At 32.7% G+C, this 19638-nt stretch overlaps 2 protein-coding genes across 3 annotated transcripts in view; both read left to right on the top strand.

Moving 5' to 3' along the window:
* The first annotated feature begins 407 nt into the window (after positions 1-407).
* LOC136975918 (U6 snRNA-associated Sm-like protein LSm8) lies at positions 408-12327 on the top strand. Its single transcript, XM_067271083.1, has 4 exons — positions 408-449; positions 707-775; positions 6763-6890; positions 12133-12327. Exons 1-4 carry the CDS (start codon positions 408-410, stop codon positions 12221-12223), a joined length of 330 nt encoding a protein of 109 aa, XP_067127184.1. The 3' UTR covers positions 12224-12327.
* A 3413-nt stretch (positions 12328-15740) lies between these two features.
* Positions 15741-19638, top strand: part of LOC136975875 (IQ motif and ubiquitin-like domain-containing protein) — a 31020-nt gene continuing 27122 nt past the window's right edge. Inside the window, exon 1 of one of the 2 annotated variants that reach the window (XM_067271020.1) lies at positions 15741-15858. The gene's annotated coding sequence lies outside the window, so the exon portion shown is untranslated. Of the gene's footprint in view, positions 15859-16285; positions 16307-19638 lie in introns of those variants that run through there. The other variant, XM_067271022.1, reaches the window with a different exon arrangement.

Below are 19638 nucleotides of genomic sequence, written 5' to 3'. Positions count from 1 at the left end.
TAATTATGTTTTCAATAGAGACAGGGTGTAAAAAAAGGTGTAATTTTATAAACTTATACCTTAAGTTTTAAATTGGCTGTACTCCCTATGGAATTTTGGGACTTTGAGTATATATTTGAACTCAGGACCGAGACGAGCTCAACAATATCCTATTTTTGGACCGGAGACGAAAAATATGAAAGTTATCATATTTACAATTGCTTGCCTTTCTCAGTGCATTCCATGTCATTTTAGATTTTTCCACCGCCTAGTGGTCACGGTCATCTCCCGGAGGGATAGGTTAGGTTTATTGACAAGCCGCGATAGTGGTGCGTAGTACTAGCCAACCACGAGCGTGTCGGTGGCTGAGGGACCATAGGTCCCAAGGAGCATGAGGGTGTGCGAAAAGAATGTAACTTGAACTGCAGATGATCAGTGTACTTGTGGATCAACATCTGCCTCTGTTGAAGGTATATATGGCCTACTTGTCGGACTATCTGTTAAAAACACGATAGGCTTAGTGGAGAGAGCAACGCGACTTCCGATCATTGCACAATCGCCGGAAAAAAGTATGATAACTTTCATATTTTTCATCTCCGGTCCAAAGTAGGGTATTGTTGAACTCATCTCAGTCCCCTCAGTTCAGAAATATACTCAGTCTCAAAATTTTATAGGTGGTAAATCTATAGTATCCCCTTTAAATTTTAGTACATGTTATTTAAAATAGCAAGATTATTCTTTACATTTTATTTTAGATACCGTATCAATAATAACTGCTGATGGCAGAAACATTGTTGTAAGTACATCTAGATGTATTAAATAAACAATATAAGTAAAGTCTGAATTCTATAACCAGTCTAAATCTAAACTGCCAGATTAATACATTAAATTTCAAAATTAATTCTAATTATTAATGTTAGCTCATGTGGTAGCTTCACTGCTTAGCTCTTGATTGAATTACACTGCTTGATTAGCTTAAAATATACCCTGAAAGTAATCTGGGAATTTAGATTTATTTATAAGTTGTTAATTTAAACATAATGTTGGATTTATTATAATACACTTGATATTTAAAATATGCTCTTGAGAAATATGCTGTAATTATGTGTATACTGTATTATTATTATTTTTTTTTTTTAATTAAATAAGTTATAAAATTGTTTGAAGAAAATATTTTGAATCATGTTTTTATCAATAAAACATTAATGTTACAAAATTGATGACATTTTATTGTGATATCTAGGTGGAAACCTTCCATTCTCAGTTAATAATACAAGAAATTGATTTTTCTTTCAGACAAGAATTTTTCTGAATTTTCTGTTTATGTTGAAAGTTTTATAAAATTCTGATTACATCCAAAGCTTATTAATTAATTATTGCTCTCAAAATGTATTTTATTTTATTTTTTTGTTTGATGTCACAACTTGGTGAATTTAAAGACACTTGGCAAAATTCATCAATATTTATTTCATAAATTGTAAATTTGGCAAAATTCATTGATATTTATTTCATAAACTTTACAATTTATGAAATAAATATTGATGAATTTTGCCAAGTGTCTTTAAATTCACCAAGTTGTGACATCAAACAAAACAAGAAATAGAAGACATGGTTTCAACAAAACTAATGTATTTTATTCATAATGCAAGTGTTGTACTATAATGCCAAAATTGCCACTTGTCAAAATTTTTATTAACGTGGTGATAAAAATATAATATTGGTAATAAAAACATTATTCCACTTATTTTAACATTCAGCATGAAATTGAATCAAAAAGCATTCTTCAGGAAAAGCAGCAGAATGTTGAGCTCCTGTGTGCTGTCCTGTGGGAGTCCTGTGCACCACATATCTAGCAATGTCATGATGTTGAGCAGCAAGTTTGGACAGAAAAGCAAAAAGTGACACTGAGAACTGAAGACAGTTTTCATGCAATGCCACCCAGCATTTCAATCTTGGGGGTTTTTTATTGACTGATAGAAAATTTATGGAAGTTTTTGGAATGACATTTCCCCCCATTCTGATCTTTTTCAGTAGGCTAAAGCATAAAAATTTTGACATGACAGAACCTATGAAAAACCATTTAAGCATTGTGATCAAATGTGATATTTGGGATTATTCATTAAAAAATTATTCAAAAAATAATTTTTATTTTTAAGGGACAGCTTAACATGTTATATTTGCTTTCTAGACTCCAAAATTTTAAGTTTACCAGCAACTTCATTGATTAGTAAATAAAACTGGTGGCAATAAATAATTTGAAGTGGCAAAAAAAAATTTAAAACATTCAAAATGATTAGCAGTTTTTAAAATTTTCCAGAATGACTCCTGATAATATATAACCTATATTAAATTTAAAATGAAATTAAAACTAAATAAAAGTTGATTGCTTTCAATAAAACAGACTTGCAGATTATCCATGTTTTTACATTATCCATTCCTCCATTGCCTGTGATTAGCCCAGATAATTGAGAGTATACTGTACTTCCTGTTAATACAGATGATTAAGATAAGCAAACACTATGGCTCCATGCAAACATGACACCATGCCATTATAACCTTGCATTGACATCCTTTTACTGATACAGTGTGTTTAATGATATTCTGATTTGGGCACAAGACATCTTGACAATGCATTCAAAAGTGCCATAAATTATATACAACTTTGTAATCCTTCTATGAACAGATTCTTGAGAAATGGCTTGATAATGGAAAATTTACTGCCATAGAAAAATTTGAGAAAATTTGGTATTAAACTTTTTAACTTGAAACCCTAACTTAAAAACAGGGAATTTTTTACCTTTGAAACTTTGGCTTAACAAGATTTCACTTGATTATTGATTATATTTGTAAAATATAGTCATCACAAAGGTTGTTAGAAATACCATTAAATTTTGAATATTTAACTTATTAAGTTATATAATGTTATTCTGTGAACACACAAGTATTTTAAATGTGTTTTTAAATCATATTTTAAAGTATAGGGTGTCCCAAATTAAGTTTGATGTTTCCCAGCTGGCTACTGCAAAAACTATTTATCAGAATATCATGAAAATTTGGGAATGCTTTAATGAGATGATGGGAATTTTTCTAGAGCAAAAAAAGTTATTTCCAAAAATCACCACTAGTGGTGCTTCTCAAACTGAAATAGTGGCATATTGGCCTGCAAGATCCCCAGATTTAAATCCATGTAACTTTTGGCTCTGAGGCTATCTCAAAGACTTGGTCTATCATGATCCCATAACATTGCTGTTAGATCTTAAGGACAACGTAGCATGATATGTGCACAGCATAACATTTCAAGACATGCAACTTTTGAACTGCCTGTTTTATCCTTTCAGGTTGTAGCAGACAATGGTGGCCATCATGTTTTGTTCACATTAGACAGATATCTGTAATGCAATTAATTGATTGAGTTTCGGTTGGGCAGTAGCTACACAACTATGTTGCCCTGACAGTCTAGCAGATGGAGCAGTGGCATTCCCTAGTATTGATAGTCTTTTGTATATACGATGAGGAGGACTTGTAATGTACGTAATTATTATTATTTTTTGTAATATGTACGATGCAGTCTCTAAACTTGTTGACACCATTGATTTGATAGTAGCTGGAGCAGTGGTGCTCCCTAGTATCAATACTATTTTGAATATTTGTTGAAAAAGACTTTTAATGTACAGTACATAAACTTATTATTATTTGAATATGTGGGGGAGCCCAAAAATAACAGAAAAAATTCCAAAAAATTTATGTATTTATTTTAACAACTTCATACTTTAATCTTCTTCAAAACACTCTCCATTAGCCTCAATACACTTGTCCAAATGTTTTTCCATTGTTCAAAACACTAGAAAATTCCTGTTCCGAAATGCCTCTTAGCACCACTGTCATTTTTTGCTTTCAGCTCTTCTGTAGTCTGAAATCACTTCCGTTTAAATTCCCTCTTCATCCTGGAAAACAAAAAAAGAAAATTGCAAGGTGCAAGATCAGATGAATAAGGGGAGGAGGGTCATGTCATTTCTTGTCAAAAACTGCTGCATGGAAGCACCTTGTGAGAGGGCACATTGTCATGATGGAAAAACCAATCACTGTCTTGTCTGCATGGATGAATTCAGAATGAACAATTCCTTTCACATCAAAAAAAAAAAAAACAGATTAACATGGTTTTCACATTTGACTTCACTTGTCTTGCTTTTTGGGATGAGGAGATCCTGATGTTTTCCACTGGCTGGATTGACGTTTGGTTTACAGATCATAACTATAATGCCATGATTCATCACAGGTACCTTAGAAAACAAGTCTGGATCATTTTCCAAATGTTTTTCAAAGCATGACAACCTGCCAAGCGATTGCCTTTCTGATTGGCTGTCAGCAAGTGTGGAACAAACTTTGCAGAAACTCTTCTTTTGCTGAGTTTTTGTGACAAAATTCGCTGAATCGAATGCCATGAAATCCCAGACAAGTCAACGAGTTCATTGATGGTTCAATGACTATCTTCGTTAATGTGCTTGCAAATTTTCTCAACATTTTCATCAGTTTGAACATTGGATGGACAACCAGACCTAGGTTGATCTTCAAGAGACATTTCTCCTTTTTGAAAGCAGGAAAACCACTCGTAAACCCTTGTATTACTCATGGCATATTGTTTGTAAGCACATTGGATCATTTCAACCATTTCTGATCCACTTCTCCCTAACAGGAAACAAAATTTCACAGCAGTGCATTGCACTTTAAAATCTGATATCACGTTTTTAACAAAAATGAAAAACAACTCTCACAAAAAAAATTGCAATGGGACAACAAGTCTTGACACACTAATGCTACTTTGCATACTGATTCCAGAAGATTTTGTCTACTGACATCTAGCAGCAGATACACATACTACAAACCTCCCACCCTCCACAAAATTATTCCTGGTATTTTTGGGTGTCCGCATGCATGAGATAGTCACTAATTTTCTTGATACTATTGCCTTTGATGTCCAAATTTGCCAAGAGGAGATTCCTGGTCTTTTGGAAGATGACACATTTATCCAATCTATGGAGGGTGTTACCAGATTTGGAATGACAGTAGTGACATTTGTCTTGTCTAGCTAGGTTTTGTTTATGCAAGAAGTGGTTGGTAAGAAGAGTAGTAGTACGAACTCTGTTGATAAGAATGGTTTGTTTATCTAGATCTTTGTAAATGGGGTCAGAGCTTTCTTCCAGCCATGGATAGGCTTCCCTTTTATGGTAGATACATATTTGGTTCATTTTTTTCTTTTATGTCCTTTTTAGTGATGGTGAGGAAACCTGGGAAGATGATATTTGTTTTGTTGGTGGTGCAAGGTTTGCTCTTAGCAAGCTTGTCTGTTTTTTTCGTTGACAGTAATGTCTACATGCTCAGAGTCCATATGAAGATGATGCTGGGGGAAAGGTTTTGATTCAGGGGAGAGCTGCAAGAATATTAGTAGTGATTGAATTGGAGAATTTATTTGGTTAATTCATGCTTTCCAAAGTGGTCTTCGAGTCTGTGCAGATGGTCTGTTTGTTAACTTTTACTGCATAGGAGATTGCTTGAAGGATGGCATCTCTCTTGGCTGTGAAGATGCTCATTTTGAGATGGAGGGTGAAAGGTACTGGGATGTTATGTGTTATGTTCATTATGTTAACATAGGCTACAGTGACAGACTCATTATTTTTGGAACTGTCTGTAGCAATTAGTACTTCATATTTCTGAGGATGAATCTATTCATTGAAATTATCTTGAAGAACCTCTGGGGCTAAGTTGTGTTGTTGGAAAGCTAGACTATTCATGAGGATGAGATGATTCTTGTTATCTTCAGAACAGATGTTATACTGGATGCAACTGTTTTGGATTATATTGTGTTGATGTGTTCAGGCGTGAGACATTTGGACTAGAGAGATTGCTGAATGAGATACCTTTATCTGAGTGAATGATTTGTAATATCTCACTAAGTAAGGGATCTATATTATTTTTCCTAGAGTACATGCTGTACTGTTCGATAATGCAATGATGGAACCTGGTGGTGATGTTGGGTTTGTTTGCTGTATGGAGGGTGATAATATTGTTGGGGGAGTGGGAGAGGCCTAGGCATAGTTTGAGATATTGGTTCTGTATTATCTGTGAGGGTATTGTAAAGTTTTGTATGATGTTTCATCAGATGAATGATGCCAGGGATTATGTAATCGGCTAGACTTCCTATGGAGCTTTCAGATTAAAACTGTCTTCTTCTTGAATTACAGGAGCTAATCAAACCAATCAATAACCTTTAAACACCAGTAACGTAAAACTTTAAATGTTTTCGGTATTATGCAAGGCCAGCTTCAGGTTTTTAACAAAACAAATTCCAAAATGGAATGCTTGGAACAAACAAAACATATTTGAAAAAATTTTGAACAACACATAACGAATACAAAAATTAATACGGTAAAAATCATAAATACATAACCCTCTCATATATAGGCATTTTTAAAGATGTACCTAGTGTCTGAGATGAATTAATATATATTAACGTTGCCCGATTTTTCATAAATGTACCTCCACACATACAATACCCTGTTACAATCTTTAAAGTTATGTCCTCTAGTGGTGGTTTTTGAAATTAACTTTTTTTCTTTAGAAAAAATTATCATCATCTCATTAAGGCATTCCCAAACTTTCCTGATTTTCTGATGAATAGTTTTTGCTGTAGCCAGCTGAGAAATGTCAAATTTAATTTGGGATACCATGTGTTTATTTCAAATTGTTTTAGGAGTTTAATATATTTTATTTTTATTTAAATACTAGGGAACTTTAAAAGGTTTTGATCAAACAATCAATTTAATTCTGGATGAAAGTCATGAAAGAGTATATAGTTCAACACAAGGTGTCGAACAGGTTGTTCTTGGTCTCTATATCATTCGTGGTGACAACATGTAAGTTTTATTTTTCAACGTTTAATATTGTTTATCATATTAAGATATTTGTGATAAATTATTGAGATTGAAGTTTGCTAATAATGTCTTTGATTAATTTAACCCACAGTCAAGTTTTGAAATTCTAATGTAATTGTAAATTGCCATTGAATGTTAAAAATAAAAATTTTTTGTTAATTTTATTATGACTTGAGGTAAATGTATTTTTAGAATACATTACATGAAAAATACTAAGGAAAATCAACTAAAATAGTACAGTGGAATGAATCTAAGTTAATACTGTATAACTCAAATTTGTTTAAATTTACTTAATCCTACATATGCTCTTTGCAATTCTTGAGATGTTGACTATTTTATTGATTTTTTTTTTACAACTTTTAACATTTTTTGACAATTTATAATTCTCTTCAAAATACAGTTGTGATTCCCAGTATAGAGTACTTCAAAAATGTTAACACTTATGTGGAGAAAACATTCAATTACTATAATAGGGGTAATAGGATCGTACTTTTTTGAGAACTCCAAAATTTGATCACGACTTCTTGTACATAATGGAGAATTATGCAGAGGACATTTTGCCACTACAAATATAGCAAATATGTTATTATTAGTGTTAAAATTTTTTGAAGAACTGAATATTTCCTACTGAAGTTTATATATTACAGATTTTGCATCAATATAAAGATACTCCCAAATAACTGTCAATATATTGAAGTATGGATTTCATTTTTACTGAAGCATTACCAGGTGTATAAGCTTAAATCCGCTGTCTTTTAGTCAGAAAAACACATGTTTTTTTCATAGAAAGCAAAAACAAATTTATTCGAAGTACTTTCTCTCACTAGTGACACATTTTTTCCATCTCTCAGGCAATGTGTGGATACCATGCCAAAAAAATTCCTTCTCTTTCGATGTAAACCGCTCATCAAGCCATTTTTGGAGATCTTCGTAAAAATCGAAGTGCCACTCAGCGAGTGTGTGGCCCATTGATGAAAACAGGTGATAGTCAGAAGGAGCCAGGTCTAGTGAATAAGTGAGATGGGGTAGCACCTCCCAGTTGAGTGTCTCGAAGTAGTTTTGGACCAATGTTGACACATGCGATGGTGCATTGTTGTGGAGGAAAATCAGCTTGTCGTGTCTTTGCTGATAATCTGACCTTTTTTTTCATGCAGAACATGGTGCAATTTGATCAGTTGGTTGTAGCGGTGAGCATTGACAGTTTCACCAGGATTCAACAGTTCGCAGTAGATGAAACCCTGCTGATTCCACCAAACACACAGCATTGTCATCCATCCGAAGCAATTTGGTCTTGGGGAAGATGTTGATGGTTTGCTTGGATCAACCCACAATTTCTTGCATTTAGGATTCTCGAAATATATCCATTTTTCGTCGCCAGTTAAAATCCAATGAAGAAACAACTTTCTTTTTTGTCTGGTGAGCAAGATTTTGCATGTTTTTTGGCGTCTCTCAATCTGCCTATTGTTCAGTTTATGCAGCACCCATTTTCTGATCTTTTGGATCTTTCCCATGGCACGTAGACACATGGAAATGGCTGGTTGAGTAATACCCAATTTCTTAGCAAGCATTTTTTTTGATTGGGTATTGTCCTCGTCCAAAAGAGTCTGCAATTGATGGTCCTCAACCTTCCTGGGCTGATTTTCACACTTCTTGTCACTCAGGTCAAAATTGCCATCTTTGAACTGACAAAACCAATCTCTGCACATGGTTTCTGATAAAGCACTGTTACCATAGGCCTCCACAAGCATTCGGTGTGCTTCAGCAGCCGATTTCTTCAAATTGAAGCAGAAAAGCAGAGCTTTCCACATACACTCTTTTCTGGCACAAAACTAGACATGATTACCAAAGGAAAAATGTATGCTGTTGTATGAAATTGCTGATGATGTGCACTGATTAATGTTGACAGATGTCAGAATCATCAAAAAAAAAGTATGGTGTCTCCATTGTAGCTTAATACGCTCATTGACACCATCTATTAGCAAACAGTGGAATTAAGCTTATACACCTAGTAAATGATAGTGAATAACATATTAATGATATTGTCATTACTAAGCATGATACTTAATGTGCTGTTTGTGTATCATGTATGTTAATAAACAATTAGACACATACATGTCTAATTGTTTATTAACTGACAACATATTTTGAGAATAATTTTTAACAATATAAACATTTTCATTTAAGTACAGGTGTTTTATGAAAATATGGTTCTTTCAAAATATTTTAAATGTTACTTGTCACTGTATGATAGCCAGGGACTGCTCTAAGGGAACCAGGGACCAGGAACTGAAATCTGTATGGACCAAAAAACCCCAGAAATTTTTCAGGGGATAGTCTGTCCATTTATGTTGAACTCTGTTTTCTAAAACCTGTTTCATGATGGCTTTTCTAGCAAGTAACATTAGTCATCTGTCTTTGTAACTGTAGAATCCTTTACAGCAGAGATGCTAGGTATAGGGGGTGTCTTTGGATGGTAACCCATACTCAGTAAAAAAAAAAAATGCTGGCCAGATGGTGAAGAGTTGAATTCAAGTAGGATAATAAACCACAGGAATTTAGAGGTAGTCTTGTCAGGTGTGATCCTCACTACTCAGCTGCTCCATTGTAGGCCTGGCTGAATCCACAATGTGGGTACCAAAAGTGCTCTTAGTGCATACTTTATGCAAATTTTGTTATGAGTATCATTAAATATGTACACAGTAGACAATTTTTTCAAATTATTGTATTTAAATTAATACTCACAAGTGTTTTTAACTCTCCACCTTATGGATACTAAAAGGGCCTAGCAAGCCCATCATAGGTTTGACCAGAATGGAGTGCCCAGATGGTGAGGGACTGAAACTGACAATGATAAAAATATTCAGCAAATGGTCTGTTATTGCTTTTCACATAGTATTAAAGTGGTGCCTCTTATTTTGAATTTAATTCATTCAGGAGGCCATTAAAAGTCTGAATCAATTTTTCCCATTAGAAATAATGGAAAGTGAATTAATCCATTCCAAACCTTAAGCAATATCCATTTCAATAAATTTAAAACACCAATTACACATAATGTAAGATAAAAAATAACACAAGTAAATGCTCTAATGATATGTTAAAATGCAAAAACAATAAATAAAATACATAAATACTATATAAAATGAAAACTGTATTTACTGATGGCACACTGTCAACTTTGGCGTCTTAAACAAGACCACCAGATCTGTAATACATATATCATCTTTCATGCTTCAAAATAAGTTCCTTTTTCTCAATTGTCAATAATATAATCTTCCATATACAGTACTTCTTGGATGCCATGGTTAATAAGTAAAGGTTATATTAGGTTGAACAGAAATGTTTTTGGGTACTTTTAACAATATAATTAGCATAGATGTGTGATTTAATTATAACAGTTGTGAAATTTAACACATTTTTGCTAAAGTGAGATTGTATTTTTTGTTTAGAAACTTATTTTAAACTCCTCACTTCACATGTTGTTTGAATAAAATCAAGTTGAATGTTTTCAGGTGAAAAGCATATTAAGCATATTATGCTTTATGAGTTTCAGAGAGAATGCAACACTGCACAAACTAATGTGTTTGGTGTAGATGCTTCTAAACTTTAAATGTGTGAAATGAAGTTTCAAAAGTTCCATTTAGAAAATTTTGAACTAAAGATCTGATCTTCCAAACTGAACAACTGATCTTCCAAATAACAAAGAAGATAGTTGGATGATTTTTATTAATTTACATAGTTAAAAAGAAATAAATTTTGGATAAAATATCATTGTTGTTTGCTCCTCTAATATATATATATAATTATTTTAATACAAAATCAAGAAACAGTTTTTTTCTTTTTGAACTGAAATCAATTTTCATATTTTTTTTAATGGATTTACAATAAACAAATTAATTTTTTCATTAAGTATATGTTTAACGTATGCTATGATATTATGCCTTTATTTCAGAAATCTATTAAAAAGTTAAAATTACATCTAAATTTTTTAAGCTCAAAAAATATGATTATACTTATACATATTATACAATTGTAAAACACTAAAAATAAAAATGTTAAATTTTATATTTTATTTTAATGATTGAGGATGATTAAGTTAGAAATTTAAAAACATTAAACATATACTTAAATATTTAATGGAATTAAATAATAATTTAATAGCATTGTGAATAGCATTTTAAAATGTTTAGTTTAGCCATGTGTAGCTTTAACTGAAATGCTTTAATATTTTTGGTATGTCTGAGATATATTTTAAATCTTAGTTAACTTAAACATATTTATTCTTAATTATTATTTATTATTGACAAGACTATGTCTTCTTTATACAATCGTACTGCCTGCTGTGTTACCAGCTTGATGGTATGAAGGAGTACATGTCAGGAGTTAAAATTTGGCACAGAGTATTAGGTGCCCAAATCATGCGCACATAAAAAAACCAGACTTGTAGGTAGTCAGGGGACCAAGAACTGAGATAAAATAAAATAGAAAATGGCAACACTCTCTACAAACAGGCAGTAGTGCAAGATTTGTGCATGTGTTGCTGGTTGGTAAGTTGGAAATACGAATATTGTGAAATTGAATTTTGACAAACGAATCTTTGAAAAAACCCATTTAGTTGTCCTGTGTTATTCCCCCCAAATTTCTGGTCACCACGTGCTAACCTTGACCGATTGACCAGAGATATCTCGTTTCATCATCGGAACTTTTTGAAACTAGATGGCACGTTGTTATAATTTTATATTAAAACTAACTTCTGAAATATAAATATTTTTCTTTTTACATTTATTAATATATATATTTCATTTATGCAAAATAAAAAAATAATTTCGAATGATACAATAGCCACCATTATTTTTTTCAAAAACGGGAAATTTTCACATTGACAAAAATTCAACCTGGGGCGTCATGCAACGGAGAGAAATTTCAACATTGGATAGGTAAATTTCACTGAAAATGCATCGTGGTTGACCTCGTGGTCATGGCTGTGGCCGGCAAAGTTTGAATGATTGCGCTCAAAACCAGTGATACCGAAGATGATTGGAGAATATGAACAAGACCCACCACGGTGTCGAAATGATCCCACTTAGTAGTGAGTCTCTGAGACATAGTCTTGTTCCAAATACAGCCTTGCTGTTTTACTCATTAAATTAAATTTATTTCTTTACATTTTGAATAAAGAATTTACTTAAATGGATAAAATATATGTAAATATATATTACTTTTTCAGAGCTGTTGTCGGAGAAGTTGATGATGAGCTAGATTCTCGTTTGGATCTGTCTAACATCAAGGCCGAACCTTTAAATCCTGTAGTCCATTGATATTTGTAAACATATTGTACATACATTATCTGAAATCCATTTAATTCATACTTCAATGACTCAAATGTAAATAGACATAATCATAAAGTTTTTTTTGAGTTGTATCCATATTTCTTATGCAACCATTTTATAAATTATATTTTATATCAAAACTGAAGTTTTTAGTTGTTTTTCAAAATTTTATAGATAAAAACAATAAAATCTGAATATGTATTTATAAGAAAATTGTATTTAGAATTTACATTTTTAATAAAGCTTACAAATTATATTTGCTAATAGTAAATTTTCATACTTTGCAGAATTGTTTTTTCAAAACATACTTAATGTAAAATTTTATTATAATATATAAATACTACAGAAATATTTAATGTTCTAAAAAGTTTAAAATTGTATTTAGATTTTTCATTTTAAAGGAATTAAATTAATTTTTTTTTTTTTTTTTGTATTTTTCAAAACATAATCGTAACTTTACAGCATATCATTTCATTTAAAAAATTTCAGTTATGATGTAAATAATTTGGAATGATTTATTTAATAAACTAACTTTAAACATCAAAAATATATTTTTAATTGATTTAGCACTAGTTAGAGTAGAAATTAATTTTTCTTATTTCTGTATGATTTTCAATACAGGTAGGCCTCCTACAACGCGGTAGATATGTTCCTTGAAAATACCGCGTTGTGGGAAATCACGTTATAGGAGACACCAACTTAATACAAAAACTGGGATTCAGTTCTAAAAAGAGAAAAACTGCCTTTTATGGTGTAACATTTTCATCATTTTTTAAATTTATGTACATAAAAAGCTTAAATAAAATTCAACATCATATAAAAACTAAAAACGATTATGATTTCAAGTCAAAATTAAAAAGAAACAATGTTATGCTCAAATTCAGTCCTCATCGTCACTTATTATAGTTGTTCGAGAATGTTTGACTGGCCTTATTTCAAGGTCTGAGCTTGTTCCATCAAGTTCCACTGCACTTATGTGATCCATTGTGATTTTTCTGTTATGTGAAAGATAATTCGTTTCTAAATACTCTAAACTGCATTGTAAGAAAATTTTTACATTTTTCCAATTGCGTTGGAGCGAAAACGTGTTTTAAAGGTACCGCGTTGTAGGAGGCCTACCTGTATTTACTATTTGTTTCTTTTTAAGATTATTAGAACATAGTGGCACACACAGAGAGGGACCAATGGGTCCTGGCACCCTCCAAAGAAAAAGGAAAACAAACATTAGAAGATTTTTCAAAAATTTTCCTAATTAAAACTTTTTTTTAATTATATTGAATTTGCATTAAAAATTTTTTTTTATCTGTTCAGTTTGGCTCCCCAAGATTAGATCATGAGTGTGTCACTATTAGAATACAATGTGTTGGAAATAATAAGTATGATTAAAGGTACAGTACATCCTACATAATTTACATGTTAAATCAATAGAACAAAATAATGAACACAATAAAACATTCTCAAATAAGCCAAGTACCATATATCTACACAAAACCTGAAATCTCACGAATCTCCGAGAAGCTTATATTGTGAAGTATATAAGATTCCTGACATGAAATAGCTAAATTAGAATATCATGACATATATCAAAATAAGTATTTTTGAATTGCAAAAATAAGAAAATATTTTTGAATATTTGGTGTATAACAATTAACTGCAGTACAAAAATAGACAGTCATTCCAAAGTAAATAAACTTCAGTAAAACTTGCAAAGAACTTTGACCTGTAAAAATGTGATTTAAAACTCATTAATGGTTTAGTGAAAAAAATTTTGATAAATGGAAAACTGAAATTCAGTATTGAAATTAGAAGTATAATGTTTTATAAAATGAATATTATGTTTTGGTGCCTAAAGTATCTTTCTCCTGTTTGAGCCATATAATATCTAAATTTTTTTGGAAACTGTTTTCTTTAAAAGTAATTATGTTTATAAATTATTTTGTCTTTTATTTTTCATATTCTGTTATAGTTTTTTTTTAGCTGGTTTGTAAAATTATCATCTCATCTAGACGATGATAGAGTTATATATGAATATATTTTGTTATGACTTCTCTTTGGTCATACTGTCTGTAGTATGCCGTATGGATTAAATGAATAAAGAAATTAAAATTAATAAATGATTTAAAGTTGTTTTTATCTAAAGAAGAATGGATAATTGACAGCATTTGTTGTTTTTATTTGTCGTCATCTAAATGAATTTATTGTAAATTGTAAAACTAGATGTGTTACTAATGTATTAGTAACACATCTAGTTTTACAGTTTACATGGATTCAGTTTTCATTAACTAATTGAAATATTTTTAGTTAGGTAACTACATATAAAAAAAATCACTGATTTTCTAAAAACATTTTCCATTAAATTGTTGGATTTTTTAAAAGCCATAGATTTCAGGAAACTGTGAATATATATAAGTGATAAATAATCTCGTATAGAACCAAATATCCGGCAAGCCTGGGATCGGAAGAGATCTGGTTTTCTGAACGCAGGCTAAAAATATACTTAAAAAAATAAACGATAAAAAGTATTATAATAAATTATTTTTGATACTCTATAAGCTAGTTAAAACAGTTCTTATTTTATCAGTTTTGATACGTTAACTGGCGTAAACCGACGTTTACGCTATGCAAAATTAAAGTGGCCACGCAGCGAACTATAGCCCACCAAATTCAAAACTAGCCAGCTATTTGTTCTGGTACTATACTACATTTTATCATTTATCTTCTAATTTTTGTATCACAAAACTTGAGTTTTCGATTTCTTTTTCTGAAAAAATGCATAAATGTGTTTAATTACATTGATAACTTTTTCATATTTTGTGTGCACATTTTTTCCCTAACTTACGTACATTCAGGCTAAAATTTTAGTGTTAACGTAGATGTAAAACAACGATAGAGAATTCTTGTGATTCATTGTGGGTTTGGCCGAATCCACAATGGGTATGCGAAAAAAGCTTTCTAGTATCCACAGGACGGAGAGTCCAAAAGTAAAAATAATTTGTTGTTTATTAATGTCATTGGCCTCACTGCCATAAATTTTTGGTATTCCGTAAGCTAACAGTTCGCATTCAGTCAAAATATATTTCCAATATTTAAAATATAGTTAAATTGATATTTTAAATATTAAATATATTGAATTAAAAACTGCAGCAAGTTACTTAACTTCCCCCGGTAACATTTAAAACCATGTGTGGCGCCATCTGTTATGATATTTTATTATTAAAAACTTTTTTTATTTTTAATTACTATAAAATGGCAAAAGGCATAATTTTGAGGCTATGGATCGGTTTTGTAAAAAATTGTAAATGCCAATAACGAGTAAAATGGTCATAAGTTATGGTTTTCTACTTTAGTGTTATAAATTTACTAATTTTTCAAAACTAGATTTTAATTATAAAATAAATTTCCACAGAATAATAAATAATATCAGTTAATACTATCGAAAAAGTTTAAAATAAATTTAATTTTGTTAAATTCCAAAGCAAAATGACTACTAAATTTAAATTTGAAATTTGAATTTAATCGTAATTCGTTTATGTAAGTTATGATCGAAGATGATGCCATCCAATAGAATTAATCTTGTGAATATTCTTTTTTAAATATATATTTTTTTCAACTTGTGTATATAGGTGAGTAGCGAGTATTTATTAAAACTTATAAAAATAATTAATTGTAAGATTATAAGTTATAACAAATTTGAAAGTCAAGAAACATAAGAATCAAATTTGCAAAAAAATTTAAAATAATACACACTTCGATTTTTATATCTAATATTTATATATCAATCATACTGTAATTAAAGAGTATGTACCGAGAGCGCGGTTTGACTTTTTGAAACTAATTTTATTTTAAAATTAAGCCGCTGAGACGAAAATTGGCGCTGTTGTCCTTTTAATGTGAATATTACGTACATTTTAAAAATGAATTTCGGCTTGAAAGCAGTCGCAAAACGCTTACAATCCGATAGCTGAACGGTTAAATTGCTCATTCAACTCAAACAGCAATGCCAGTTAGGCGCTTAAAAAGATCTGGCAATTGACAATTTTAGAGAAATGATTTGGGTTTTGAGGAATAGAGGTAAATACAGAAGTTTCGGATCGGAACCGCTTTAGACTCGGAACTACTGAGAACAGTTCAGCACCCAGTTGAGACAGTTCCGGCCGGAATTACCAACGCATTCTTCATTTTGTACTTTTATGAATACAGCTTTTTCACGGAACAGTGAATTGTCTGGATTTAAACATTACCTGGATGAAAATGTTCCAAGAGTTTTTAGGAATAATGAAATTAATTTTGAGTATTTTAAATTTATAAAGATATTTTAAAACTAGATTTTTATTAGAATTCGTAATTATTTGTTTTTATTAGTAACTAGCAGATATATCCGACATTGCCCAGTCAAAAAGTAAGAAGGATAAACGTTAAAATGAAAACCATATTACCAATTTGATTATATTAGCCTACCATTGTTATGTTTTTCGCGAAGTGTTGAGAGGATCAAATCGGGAGAAGAGCAGGTCCAGATTTTATGGAAGTCTATATTTTCTTCAGAGTTCCAGAGAATAACTATGAAAAATTTGGTGCAAATCGGACAAAGGATTTAAGAGTTAATAAGGGGGAATAAAATCGGGAGGGTTAGGATGTCCAGGTTTTATGGTAGTCTATATTTTCTTCAGAGTCCGAGTTAGTAAGAATAATTTGCAGCAGGTCGACTAAAAGCTACGAATAGCGAGAGAAAAATTCGATTATATTTGTATAAAACCGACGAGGGACCTTCTAGTCCAGGGGTCTAAAGGCCGGATGGCCGAGCGGTCAAGGTGGCAGCCTACCGCTCTGGGGAACCCGGGTTCGAATCCCGACCGGTCGAAAAATCCCCAGGAATTTTTCGGGGGGTGGTCCGTCCGGTTATGTCTGGCCCCGTCCCTCACCACCCGGACGCCCCATTGTGGGCTTGGCCGAACCCATAATGGCTTGCAAAAAGAGGCCCTCTTAGTGCCCACAGGGCGGAAAGAGTTTAAAAAAAAAGTCCAGGGGTCTCAAATTCAAACGCAGCAAAGGGCCCGTTAAATACGAATTCAAACCTTGCCATCATCAATCTTGCACTAACTGGATTGTATCTTGTATCTTAACAATGCTGCTAGTGCTCTTTTACTAAGCAGAAATCCAACACCAGCTTCATGTCTTGTATCATTTCCCGACCAGATGACTTCACCACCATTCAGTTCTCCCGATGCTGTCCAACGCATCTCTGGTAACCCTAATATGTCGCATTGATATCTCTAGTGGCGTAGCTAGGGGGGTGCGGTAGGTGCGGTCCGCACCGGGCCCCTGGAAAGCGATAGGTCCATGGGGGCCCAAAATCACAGGAAAAAAGACCCGAAAAATTTTTCACCGCAAAATTTCAGAACAAAGCAAACTTTGGCATTTGGCTGCTCGAGCTGCTGGGGCCCCTATTACACAGGAAAACCAGCAACTCAACTGTAATCTAGTTATACACTATATAAACCACTACACAAAAATATTTTAGTCCGTTTACGTAACAAAACAAAAAAATACCTAACGCATCATTTATCAAACGGAAGAAATTGAACGTCTAAACGCAATGTTTTTAACGGAATAAATAAATTCAAAAGCCGAAATTTACAGAAAAAATTACTTGTTTTTGTTTGGACGTTTCCGATTGCCATTACGGAAAAAAGACACCCCTGCCGAAAATTTTTGTCGGTGCTCACAGATCTGGTTTCGCACCGGGCCCGGAGAACCCTAGCTACGCCACCGGATATCTCTCCATTTCCTTCCGAAGCAGCTCTAGTTTTCCAGGTGGCCATAACGTTCTGACATTCCAAGTTCCTACCGAAAGGACTCGTGTTGCTGCGTGAAGAATTCTTTTCTTTCTTTCGGTAGCCAATTTTTTGACCCAACTCTGATTGATCGGTTGGTATCGCGGACCTTGTTTATCCGGGCGACGTCCGAGCCGGCATCTTTTATCTTTTGCTTGTATTCACATCATATTTCATTCGTGTTGTTGTTTTATAGTTAGCGCATCCACACTCATCTAACCAACCCTCCTCATTTTTCCAGGCCAGGTTTGGGACTGGCATGTTTTCTCTAGAGATTGCATGGTGGAGTTTATTAGGAATATGAGTCTACATAAACATGTAACGACATTGAGAGACAAAATAAAATTTGAAATTAGAAACTAAACTTTGAAAATTAGACGTTATATGGTTAATGATGAAAGATCTTACTATAATTATTAATCGATTTCAGACACGTGAATTCAATTAAAACAAATTTAATTTCGCGATAAACAATATATACAGATGAGTTCTTTTGGATTCCCTCGGTCCAATTTCTCTTACTGTCCGTTAGTAACAATAACCCAAGTAGCTTACCTTCTTGGAAACTACTTGCCCGACAATACTAATGAAACCCGCGCGATCCTTAACTAACTTAAACCTAGGGATAGAAAAGTATAGAGATAAGGAAATGAGAAGAATTGATAGGATAGTGGGGTACCCTTGTTCTCGCTGAACTCGATGCTGGCTGGTGCTCTATTCTGCGTGTCTCTGGGTTCGTCAATGTTTTAAATATCTTCTACTATAATTTCTTTTCGGTGTCTCTGATTCGAAAATCCAGATCCTCACCTCACGGCTCTCCATTCGGCCCTCGTAGAATTCCGTCTCACGAGCTCGCCGTTTTCGTCCGTGCTTCTTCGTGTCCGGCCGGGGAAAAAGTGACCCTTCGTGACCCAGATTTGACTCGTCCTCCACTCGAACTCTTTGTTCCACACGGCCCCCTGGTGGGTGGGGAGTGGGAAGCCCCCGTTCCCAAAAGCCAGAACAATGAACAAAGGAAGTTAGAAAGAAGGGTTAAGAAAGAGAGAAAATTATTAAAACTAATTAAATCTAAAATACATATGTACAAAAATATGGCGTACAGCCACAATATGGTTAATGATGAAAGATCTTACTATAATTATTAATCGATTTCCAAGATTATCAATACCATTACTGTCTGGAGAGAATTGCATACATTAATTTACCAATAATTAATTACCTAATATGTAATTAATTTAATTACAAATTTCTATATTACAGGTGAAAAAAAATGATAAGATTGCTATTGTATATTGGAATATAAATTCGTGTATGCATATTCCCAACGGAAGCTCCGTATTGTCGAATACGGGACAGCTTCCACGGCGAAAATATTTGAATCGTGTACAGCAACCAGATTACAGGCATTCGTCCATGCGCTTTACAGAGCACTAACCTCTGGCGGTTTAGTTGGTGGATGCTCCACACCAAAATATCGTAAAACGCTTCTAATGATTCTATCAAGGGTCTGCACAGTTTCCCTATCATTAAATGTCACGGCACGCCATTGTTGTATAGCAAATGTTGTGT

This window comes from Centruroides vittatus, unplaced genomic scaffold (assembly GCF_030686945.1).
Source record: "Centruroides vittatus isolate TY-2023 unplaced genomic scaffold, ASM3068694v2 contig_391, whole genome shotgun sequence".
Taxonomy (NCBI): Eukaryota; Metazoa; Arthropoda; class Arachnida; order Scorpiones; family Buthidae; genus Centruroides; species Centruroides vittatus.
The sequence above is the reverse complement of the archived record's forward strand: the minus strand, read 5'-3'. Positions and strand labels throughout refer to the sequence as shown.